This window comes from Narcine bancroftii, chromosome 13 (genome assembly GCF_036971445.1).
Source record: "Narcine bancroftii isolate sNarBan1 chromosome 13, sNarBan1.hap1, whole genome shotgun sequence".
In the NCBI taxonomy this organism is placed as follows: Eukaryota; Metazoa; Chordata; class Chondrichthyes; order Torpediniformes; family Narcinidae; genus Narcine; species Narcine bancroftii.
Genome location: NC_091481.1, coordinates 60,296,611 through 60,308,639, shown reverse-complemented (window position 1 = coordinate 60,308,639; position 12,029 = coordinate 60,296,611). Strand labels below are relative to the sequence as shown.

General features: G+C 41.4%; 2 protein-coding genes across 24 annotated transcripts in view; one reads left to right on the top strand and one right to left on the bottom strand.

The window, feature by feature from the left end:
• Positions 1-12,029, bottom strand: part of LOC138748900 (activating transcription factor 7-interacting protein 1-like) — a 135,337-nt gene that overhangs the window by 29,832 nt on the left and 93,476 nt on the right. For 17 of the 23 annotated variants that reach the window (XM_069909782.1, XM_069909793.1, XM_069909785.1 and 14 more), the window contains 3 exons: positions 11,262-11,945; positions 5,040-5,131; positions 1,464-2,916 (listed from right to left, as the gene is read on the bottom strand). In XM_069909782.1, coding sequence (XP_069765883.1) covers positions 1,594-2,916; positions 5,040-5,131; positions 11,262-11,945 — 2,099 coding nt within the window. In that variant the 3' untranslated portion in view covers positions 1,464-1,593. The other 6 variants (XM_069909805.1, XM_069909802.1, XM_069909801.1 and 3 more) reach the window with 2 other exon arrangements.
• The window catches only part of ankrd54 (ankyrin repeat domain 54), an 86,476-nt gene that overhangs the window by 65,815 nt on the left and 8,632 nt on the right, over positions 1-12,029 (top strand). The gene's annotated exons all lie outside the window — the stretch shown is intronic.

Below are 12,029 nucleotides of genomic sequence, written 5' to 3'. Positions count from 1 at the left end.
GAATGAATTAAAGCACACCACTGGCAGTGAAATCTGTATCATAGCACAATTTCCACCATCTTTCACGCAAACCATGACCATCTGATGCGTAAAAAAAAATCCCTAGTTCATTTCCAAATTAAATTGAACTGAGGTTCTTTCATTACTGCCTGGCCTGTCAGTGGAAACTATTTTGTTCACTCCACCAAAAGCCATCTTAATTTTTAGCACAAATATTCATTTAACGATTTCTAACAATCCCGACTTCATTCTTTCATCTGAGATATAATTCTGTTAAGTTTTTTCTATAGCATTTAAAGGGTTCAGATGTCCAAACACTGGGTATAATACTCAAGATGAGGTTCAGATTATTTTACATCTTTGTGCTCTTAAGAAGCAGGGTACATCACCCCATCCACTGCTTTCAAAGTATGACATACACAAAGGTATGTGATTACTTAGATCTCTGTTCCCATCCCCCTTTGAAATGGTTTTAGTTTTTAAATATAAATTTATAGATAAATTATATAGATTTCACACAATGAAGAAAAAAATATTTTTTTTTACAATATGTAATCTCGCTTTTTAAATAATATCTATTTTAGCAGGCATTTACAGTAGCTACAGGAAAAAATATACTTGGATGGATAGATACATTTTATACATTCAACATCCACTGACAGAAAGGATCCAATCTCAATTCCCATTAGCTCAAAGTGTCCCACAATCTTCTAATAAAAACACAGTATCGGGGAAACTCGGCAGGTCAAATAGCGCACTTTACCTAGCGGATAGGGAGCAGCGAGAGAAAGATTCCCACAGAACTCCCTTCGGAGAGAGAACTTCAGGGTAGGCATCCCTCAAAAAGATTTGGCAGATTTTTACAGTTGAACGGAATGAAACAAGGCAGGGATTACATTGGGTTTCACTCCACCAGGACATCCTATTCACTGCTACTGCAAGATTCCATAGATGCAGAGGTCAATGAACAGTAGGGATGGCAGTTTTACTCCAGACCTTGGCTAATGAGACAAAAAGCTGTGCTGGAGTCACACAACGTCCATATTGGATGGAGATACCAAACCATTACTGCATACTTAGCACTACAAAGGGACCACATTTTGATTTCCAATTCAAACCAGCTGTATGTTTTACATTTTATTGGCACGAGATTGATTTCTGCTTTAGCTTTTCAGAAGTTTTATAATTAAAATACAGATTTCATTGCAGCTTCATCTGTTAACTACCATTCTGAATTGATTTCACATTTTGATCAGTGCTGTAACAGAGTTCAGCATTTCAGAAGCTCTGGTGGGGCAGATCTCTGTATGAAATCTGTGGCCGCCCCATTTGATTCTCAGCTGACCCTTTTTAAATCAGAGATTTAATAACCCAGTATACTTTTGGGATAAAGCTGACAGAGGGGAATCATTAAAGCAACTTCCAATTCTAACTGTAAAATAGACAACCTTGTCTGATCAGTGGAAAGTCTAGCATTTTTATTGACAGTCATAATAAATACAATACTAAAATCGCACACTATTATATGGCCGTTCATTTCAGAACTAGATATTCATTCTAGTTTATTGAATTTCATTCACAGTACTGCACAGTTCATGTTAGCTGTTCCTGCTTTATAACGCAGTTCTGCAAAATAATCCCACTAGTTTTCACAGAAATTGTGTTGGGGTTTAAAGTCACTATATTCCCTGTGGAAGATGAAGTTCCCGCTTGTGGTCCAGAGCTTGGAGCTGTGTACATGGAGTTGAATCCTGCATTGTCTAAAATGTCGGACCATGCCCGGTACTGAAATTCAGCAGCTCCCCAATAGTTCCTAATGCTGGATTCTGAGCGGTGACCAGTGAGTGCCATGATCTCCCGTGCTCCAAGGCCTGCATCACACAGGAGACGGACGGTCGTGGTTCTGAGCGAATGGTTGGTATACCTCTGGGAGAGTCTGGCTGCAATACTGATACGAGGCATCATGCTTCCCAGATAATTTACCCCCATTGGCTCTCGCTTATACCAGACTGGTTGTTCACTTAACTGTTCTAGTGTTAATTTTAGAGGATGCAGGTAAAATGCTGGAGGGTCAGGTGGTAATTTAGATATATAAAGTTCAAGTGATGTGACCGGACAGTTTGCATCTCCTGGCATGTCATACATCCGACCCAGTTTCAATGGGTCTTCGTGGTGTCTACTTTTCCTGGTGTACTTCAGCATTGCATAGCGTCGTCCATTTGGATCCTGATTAATAACAAAAGCATCCGGAGGGAGGTCCCGAAGGATTTCCCGTCCACGCTTGGAAAAATGCAACTGCAGATCAAACCAGACTTTGTTGACGAGTGCAAGGGGTGTGTGAAGCCCCAGGACCCCAGATGTTCTGATCTTTCGAAGGTCAGCTGCATTAATGGGGGGGTGGTGATTTGTTTCATCCTTCCCTTGCTTTCTCAGTATCTTAAGTACCCCCAAGAACACATTATTGGCACTGGTGAATTCCTTATCCTGCATCAGGCAGATTTGCCTGCTGTGAGGAGGCATCTTAAGGTGCCTGTTTAAACCAGCACGGATCGATTTGTAGCTGGAGATACTGTAAGTGTTACCATCATGATTCCTCACTGTGCCGTAAAACTCTCTCAAAATACCATCAAGTTCTTCCACTGATATGGTTTCAAATGTACCATCCTTGCCCTTTTCAATAAGCCACTGCTTTAGAATATTCACTGCCCAATCTGTCTGCTTGCGAGTGTTCTTCTCATTGCGTTCCTCCTCGAGCCCAATTAGGTCCTCCTCTGTCACACAAACATGCCGTCCATCTAAAAGCTCACCATTGATCACTTGTTCATCTGTCATTTGGTCCTTAAAACTGAGCAGTGCGTTGCCATCGAAAATGCCATAGGTGCAGAGTGGGGAGTGAGGCGCTGTTTTTTCGGACGGCTGTGAATTGTGGAGTAATACGTAATTTTTTGATGTAATGCTTTAATTTAAAAAAAAAAATTAAAATAAAAAATATCCAGCAGGTGACGTTCGTTAATAATGTTTCCACAAAAGTATGCCAATACAGGGATACCTTGTATAACACGGTTAATACGTTCCAAAAAACGTTCAGTGTTATGGAAAACCGGACTGTTCAAAACTTTATTACATGTACTTTAATGTAATGCGTTCCAATCCTGTATAATTATTCTTTTAGTTCAGTCAGCAGCTACATCTCTATCAGCATTTGTAGATTCACCAGTAATTTGAACATTATGGAGCCCCATGCGTTTTTTGAAGTTGTAAAACCAACCACGACTTGCTGAAAAAGTTTCCCCTTCATTTCCGTTTCCTTCGCTTTCCTTTAATGTCCAATAGAGGCTTGTTGCTTTAGCTTGAATTGTCATTTGACTTAATGCAGTTCTTTTCTGGTGGCAATCTTCCATCCAGATCATTAAAAGGCGTTCCATATTTTCCATTGCAGAACTTCTATGTCTAACAATCACTTTAGTCATACAAGATGCTGTTGCCATTCCATGTTCTTTAATTTTATCTTTCTTCTTGATTAGAGTTCGAACAGATGATTCATTCATGCCTTTGTCTCGTGCAATTTTAGCAAATGAGGCGCCATCTTCATGTTGTTTAATAATTTCCAGTTTCTTTTCCAGTGTCAGCCATTTACGCTTATTACGTGTGTCACCTTCACCGCATTTCCTTTTGCCGCTCATATTGTTGGGAAGGGTGCACTTTCATACAACACAATTTAAATATTACAGAGCAGCCATGGCCTTCCTGCTCAGAGTCTGGAGCAATACTAAAATAAGTTAAGCAATAACAAAGTTGAACGAATGCAGCCGAGTGGTGAGCATTGTTGCTGACACAGGAAATTATTGCCCCACTGTTGACAATGCAATACTAATAAAATTTAACAATTTTTGGTTATTACTATATTAAAATTATAAACCACACTATATCAAAACCTGTGCTATTCAAACCGTGTTATACAAAGTATCCCTGTACTCGACAGCACACACCCTATTAACCAAACTCTTTCACACATCACAAACCATGGCATTACATATTGACACATGATAAATAGTAGAAAGACAAAGTGGCTCTGAGTTGGGAATAAACAATAATGTTAAATCCTTCTCGTTGCTAGCAGATCTTTCAATGACTAAGAAATCATGAACCCAAATCAAAAAAGCATATCCATTTCATGCATGTATTCTCTAGAAGAACTGGAAAAACTTCATTACTGCATTGAAGAGAATTGGTAATAGAAATGGGAAAATGCTTACAATGTCTGATAGACAAGCCCTGACGGACTGAACAACGATGAGGTGTTTCAGCGGCGAGTTATCCCCAGATGCAGCATTTAAGGCTGCGGTAGAGCAACAGGCTGTATCGCATCAGGACACTCCACAATTTTGCAGCATTCAACTTTTGAGGAGTGAAAGCAGCGATTTTGTTGTTCTGATGTGCTCTGGTTTATTTAGAGGATCTTTCCAGTTTATTTAGAGAATGCACAAAACTGTTAATAACCTTCACCCCTCTCCCTTTTTTAAAATGTTAACCCAGTGGTTTGCACCTTTTCCTTCTTTCTGTCAAGGGGAAGTTATAAATGTTCAACATAATGCATATGGTACAGTTTTCAGCCTCCCCCCACCCCCCCACCCCCACCATGTTACATCTCTTTGGGTGCTCTTACTATCTTAAATTTTTATACTGAATGAATCTTAATTTTAACATGCATTAAAACAATGAAAAGTTGAGGCATCTCTTAAATGTTAAGACCCTTGCTGATCTGATAAAAGTGTAAATGTTTTACATTGTCAATAGAGAAGTTAACCTGAAAAGGATGCAACTTTAGTGGGCCACAGAAACAAGCAGGTCTATCTGCAATAAGCTGAGAATGGAACAATATGAAGATTTTGGTTGACCATCTCCCTTCTCTAACAACAAAGTTGTCCACCCAAAAGGAATAATTATACTATTTCACGAGCCACACCTGATCAGCAGTTGCAATTCCGTGGAATAGAACTGATGCTAATAAAGAGCCATGAGAAATGTGTTGCACCCACCTGGTTGCCACTAGGAGATGTTTTCTTAGTGACTGCTGTCTCTCCTTGAACTGCTGTAGAATGTCTCTGGTTGGCCTGAGTAAGGCTACTTTCTGTTAATGAAGTAAAAGCAATTCATTAGTTTTTGTTTTTTTTACGCAGGGTGACAATAGAGAAATTATAAAAGTTTCCTTTTGAAGGATCTCTGTCCTAATAATTGCTACATCATTGATCTTTCTGCTTGGTGAAATAGCAATTCTAGCTTTAAAATGAGCTCCAACAACAGGATTTCTTAGAACTCATTAAAAATGGACAAAATTTAGCTCATTAGCTCATATGGTAAACAAAATCATCTCAGTATTATCCCTATGACATACAAAAATCAGCAGATGCTGTGATAGCAATGAAAACATAAAAATGCTGGAGGAACTCAGTATGTTTTATAGCATCCTTGAAGAAAGGCTTCAGCCCGAAATGTCAGTTATATATCCTCGACTCCTATGAATGCCGCGAGACCTGCTGAGTTTCTCCAGCATTTCTGTTTTCAGAATCAGAATTTATTGTCACGAACATCACGAGATTCATGGTTTTGTGACAGCATCACAGTGAAAGCATTTCTAATAAACTACATTTCAAAATAAATAAAATAGTGCATTAAAAAGAAAAAAGACAAACTCAGATAGTGTCTGTGGTTCATTGATCATTCAGGAATCTGATGGAAAAGGGAAAGAAGCTGAGTGTTTGCCTTCAGGCTCTTGTACCCTTTTTCCTGATGGGAGCAGATTGAAGAAGGTGGTGGGGGTCCTTGAGAATTTCTTAAGTCACTGCCTCTTGTAGATGTCCTCGATGGAGTGAAGACTGGTGCCCATGATGTTGCAGACCGAGTTAACAACCCTCTGGAGCTTTTTTCCTGTCCTATGCATTGGCACCTCCACACCAGTGATTCGCCCACTCAGAATGTTTTCCACAGAACACCTGTAGTCTTTAGTGACATACAGATTCTCCTCAAATTCCTCACAAAGTATAGCCGTTGATGAGCCTTCTTCATGCTTGCATCAACATGGAGGTTCCAGGACATATCCTCAGACCTTGACACCCAGGAATTTGAAGTTCTGACCCTTCGATGAGGAGCGGATCTTGTTCCCCTGATTTTCTTAAGTCCACGATAATCACCTGGTTTTGCCAACATTGAGTGCCCCCCCCCCCCACCGACCCAACTAGCTTCCGTGGGGCCGTGAGCAAATTTGCAGATAGTATTTGGATTGTGCTTAGTCACACATGGGTGTAGAGTGAGTAGAGCAGTGGGCTCAGCACACATCCTTGAGGTGTTGCCTATTTTGAGTGTCAGTGAGGAGACACTGGTCTTCCGATGACAAAGTTAAGGATTCAGTAATAAAGGAAAAGGGCCCAGGATTTGGAGTTTGTTGACCACTACTGAATAATGGGGTTAAAGGCTGAGCTGTAGTCAATGAAGAGCAGCAGGATGTATGAATTGTTATTGTCAAGGTGATCTAGAGCTGAGTGGAGAGCCAGTCATATCGTGTTTGCTGTGGAGTGATTGTGACAGGAGACGAATTGCATTGGGTCCAGACCTTTATTTGGGTATGTGTTAATGGGAGCCATGATCAACCTCTCAAAGCATTTAATCACCTTAGATGTGAGTGCTACTGGGAGGGAAGGAGGGGGGGGGAGAGAGACAGGGGAGTGGGAGAGACACAGAGACAGAGCTGTCACATGTCTCGAAGGGTCCGTATGAGCAGTTCATCCCCAAACTGTCGATTATGAATGGTTAATGAACCAGAATTCAACCCACTCATTTGGGAGTGAGGGGGGAAAGAGTGGGGGAAGGGAGCATGGAATGAGCTTTATAATATTTTACCCTGTTCTCACATTAGTCCTCAAAGCCTCTACTGGTTACAGATACATTATGCATTAAAATAATAGAGTTCAACATAAGGACATTCATCCATCATACCTACACCAGCTCCTTGGCAAAACGAGCTGATAGACCACAGAGAGAAACAGCATGGACTGCCCCACTATCAAATCAATATTTACACTAATCCTAAACTAAATAATTTTATTCTCACCTCATTTCTAACAGCTCCCTCCACTGATCTACACACAAGGAACAATTCACAGTGACTAATTAACTAACACACTTTTGGGGTGTGGTAGAAAACCAGAGTGCACAGACGAAATGCACAGTCAGTGTGAAGGTGCAAGTTTCATACGGACAGCACCAGAGATCAGGACTGAACCCAGGCCTGCTGCAACTGTGAGGCAGCAGAATATTCACTGTGCAAATGAACAGTCTAATTTTCCAACTCTTATCTAGCTCTGCAATTTTCTTCTTCTCAGCTACATTACTATTTAAAGTTGCTTTTATAACTACCTCTCAATCCCCTTTCATACTTCACTGATCAATCTTTCCCTCAAATTTTCTCTCCCCGTCATTCCTTGATTGTTACTCCCAATTTTCTGAAACCTGGCAATCCTGGTTACCAGCCCATGACAATAAAATTAGCTCTTCCTCTTTCATGTTTGAGAATTTTTTTGTCTCATTTTAATTTTACCTGCACAACTCTTGACTCTCCAGACTCCGCGTAACTAAATTCCCTCATCCCTTCTTCTGTCCCTTCCCTAAAAGTGTTATAATTCCACATAAAATGGATACAATGCTCCCAGCTAGGGGTCTCCAAACCTTTTAGACCATCAACCCCTTCATGGAATACTTGATCCCTCATCGACCTCCAGGCATTGAAAGGAATCCTGGCGTTGGATCGGTGGTGGTGTGGGGCTACCAAAGGTACAAAGAGCATGTACATCTTTCTTCTACGCTCAGTCTGTCCTCGTTTGCTCTCATCTTATTCAACAAGGCAGCCACCAAGGCCCACTCTCGCGAGAGGTTGGCCACCACTGCCTTAGGTGCTATTTTCCATTGATCTGCCCGTTTTCCACTGCAAAAGTTCAATCGACCCCCCCCCCGCCCCCAGTGTTATCAACCCCCTGGCATTTATCGACTTCTTGGATAGTCCCATCGACCCCCAGAGGTCGATATGGACCACTTTGAAGACCCAGGTTCTAACCTGTGCTTTAGAATCATAGAATATTACAGCACAAAAACAGGCCCTTCGGCTCTGGTTTTCCTCCCACCATTCAAAAAATACAGGGGGGGGGGGGGGGAGGAGGTTAATTGGGCGGCAGGGGCTCGTGAGCCGAAATGGCCTGTTATTACGCTAAAATTTGCACACAATATTCCAAATATGATCTCACCATAATTTTACACAACTTTTTCACAACATCGCGTCTATTATATTATATACAGTACAACTCCGATTAGCCAAAATGGTCAGGACCGGGCCCATTTCAGATAAATGGTTTTTCGGAGAACTGATAATTTTAAAAAACCAGCCCAGTAGCAACAACAAATCACTTGTAACAGTTTTTAAATAACAACAAGCAAGGTTTTTTAAGCATTAAAATAATGTTCAATACTCATCAAAAAAAAATGCTGGCCACCGCCAATCACCGACACTTCCTCACCAAGGCCCCGCTCGTGCCGAAATATTCTCGGATATCCTCGTTTATCCGATTTTTAAAAACATTTCGGATAACGGAGGATTTCGGAGAATCCGATTTTGGATAATCAGAGTTGGACTGTACTTTGATTTACGAAGACTAATGTGTGAAGCACAATCATCTATGATCTGTTTATATCAGTCTGTCAATCTCTTCCAAAACTCTTTCTTTCCTTGTCACCTCATTATTAAGTCTGTTACAGAATTAGATTTTAAATGAGCTGTTAACAAGTTTAGCTTAACAAGTTAACACATTTAGAGCAGTAACCCTGGGGGAACATGATATATTTGCCCAGGTACTCGATCAAAACCTCTCGTATGTTTTGATTACATTAGATACTTTTCATTTACTCTGCTCCAAGGAGAATTATCCCAATTTCTCGACATCAGTTCAACAAGACAATTAATTTCAAAGGAAAAAAAAACTCTGTGGAGAATGGCAAGTTAATTTCCTTTATATTTGATGTAATTCAGATGATTTAAATGTATTCTAGAGCTACCTTAATTAATATTTAAAACATTTACAATAGTAATATTTAATTTTTTAATAGTGAATGCACATTAGATTTTGTGAAAGCCAAAGACATTTGGAAACATTGAACTTCAGGGTCAGGTTTAGTGGACAGAGAATCCAGGGAAAGAAAAGAAAATGTTGTGGTCAAAGTTTGGGCTATTCTGTGCTACTTTATTCTGCCATGGACCATCTTTCCAGAGGAAGACTATCCCTGAGGCCCTGTTGCTGGCAATAATAAAATATGCTCCATAAGTAAATATATACTGTATTTGACAGCATACAAGAACCACCTTGCCACCCCCCCACCCCCCCAAAATGGCTCAAAAATAATCCCCAGGTCTTATATGCAAAGTTGAAATGAGGGTGAGAGTGGCGAGTAACACCGACAGTGGTCATTGTCGCTGCATGGCTCACTAGCATCACCGCCATCTATCGTTGAGGGCTAGTGGTGGGCTGTTAGGATCAGCGCGTGGGCTGGTGGCGGGCTGTCGGGAGACTCACCCAACAGCCTGCCGTCAGTCCCCGCACTGGTCCCACTGCCCCACTCCCCCCCATGAGAGAGCAGGGCAGTGGAACCAGTGCGGGGATTGACAATGGGCCGCTGGCAGAGAATGGAATGGCGGGCCGCTGGCAGAGAATGGAATGGCGGGCCGCTGGCAGAGAATGGAATGGCGGGCCGCTGGCAGAGAATGGAATGGCGGGCCGCTGGCAGAGAATGGAATGGCGGGCCGCTGGCAGAGAATGGAATGGCGGGCCGCTGGCAGAGAATGGAATGGCGGGCCGCTGGCAGAGAATGGAATGGCGGGCCGCTGGGAGCCAGTGTGACAGCAGCAGTTTGTTTTTATCAAATGTTTTCTGCAATAGCTCAGCTGCTTTTGTTTTCTCTTGTAAATTACAACAGCATTATTATTAAAAAGATTTTTCCTGTTGTCCAAGTTACATGTTTTGTCCAAGTTTTAAATGCTTACCTGTAAATACACTAAAAAAATGCTTAATTTTCTCTGCTTAAATGGTCGTTATATAATGCATTCGTCCATCCTTTCTTACATACACAAGGACTTCTAATTTATTGAAGTACAAAGTGCCTTTAAAAGACAAAATTATCCTTCTGTCTTTTAACATATCTCCCACTCCAAACTACCAAAGTTCTAAAATGAACATGGATAAATGTATAGTTCCAAGGCTCGATCCAGATTTAATTTTTATTTTGGGCAACATTTCAATAGAAGCGTGATTTAGACTTGTGTCAGACCTGTTAATTGTACTTTAAAGTACAACCACCATCCCACACACTGATCCTAACAGCCCACCAACGATAGATGGCGGTGATGCTAGTGAGCCACTCAGCGACAATGACCACTGTCGGTGTTACTCACCACTCTCACCCTCATTTCAACTTCGCATATAAGACCCGGGGATTATTTTTGAGCCATTTGGGGGGGGGGGGGAGTGGGTCTTGTATGCCGTCAAATACAGTATATGCTTACTTGTGGAGTACATTTTATTTTTTAATTTTTTTTTGAAAATTAGACGGTAGCCTTCCATTATGCGTAAGATACCTTTACATAAAACTTAAATACAAGGAGCATTTCAAATTTACTGATAGTAAAAGGTAGCATGATAAAACACCAAAGTTATCTTATTTCATATGCTTTATATGCCACTGTATAAGACAAACCCCTGAATTTCCACAACAATGTCAGTTGTATAAGACTACCCCAAGTCTGGCACTTACAGTACCACTGACCAGTGGAGTGATGTTGTCACAATATTTTGAAAGCAAATTACCCAGTTAAGGTTTAAATTTTATTTGCATATATTAAAATAATCCACCTTCAGCTCCTTAAACAGGACATTTAATGGCTCTACAGAGCCGACGGCAAATGGACCGGGCAGATGGACTCCACGGGGGAGGACTGAGACTTCACTGTCAAGGTTCACATTGTATGTTTGTTGCGGGGGAGCGCTGAGACTTCACTGTCGAGGATTGGATTTTATACTTGCCGTACAACATGACCCCTTGTTTTGGAATGATGTTTTTAAGTTTCAAGTCTCATCTTATATGCCGGCATATACAGTATACACAAAAAACAGTTGAGCAAACAATATTTTATTGTAAACCAACAGCAACATATGATGCTTTATTACCTGTTCTGGTGGTTCCTGTATTGGAGTTGTCTGAACTGGTGGTCAGTGGCTGACCAGATGACCCAGAAGTTTGTCCTTGGCTGTAAGTCTGTGATGTCCTTGGCTGTATTGTAGGCCTAGTTGTATTTGAAGGGCTAAAATGCCCTGGGGAGCTCAAAGATTGCTGTGATGTCCGGGAAATCTGGGGTGAAAGAACACTTGGAGTACTAGTCACAGAAGCAGTCTGATTGGAAACAGTAATACTTATCTGCATTGATCCCATAGTTGCAGGGGTCTTCTTCTGGACTCCTGGGCTTGGCAAAGTAGTACTGGGACCATTTGCTTTTGCTACATTCGCTGGCATTTGTGATGCAAGTGGCTTCGAGAGATTGTTTAGCGTTGATTGGGATTGCACAGGTAAAAACTCAAGTCCAGGTTGCTGGTTGGTCATCAAGGTGTTTGTCGAGGCCTGCAGGAGCTGAGGTTGGGAAGACATTGCCACTGGAACCGTAAGTAATACTGGCACTGGCTGTAGAGATACTGGCATAGGCTGGTTACTACCAGAGGTTGGCAGTGGCTGATTGGTTCCTACCACTGCAGCAGGTGATGGGAGCACCGGAGTAACCAAAGCACTGGATGACCCTGTGTTCTGTGGTTTAGTCTGTCCACCAACTACCTGAGGAGGTGTGAAGTTTGTGACAATACCTGCAATAGTAAAACATCCTTTAATTAGAATCTATAATTAGAAACTATGATATCCTTCCTATATCTTCTGAAGGTCCCATACAT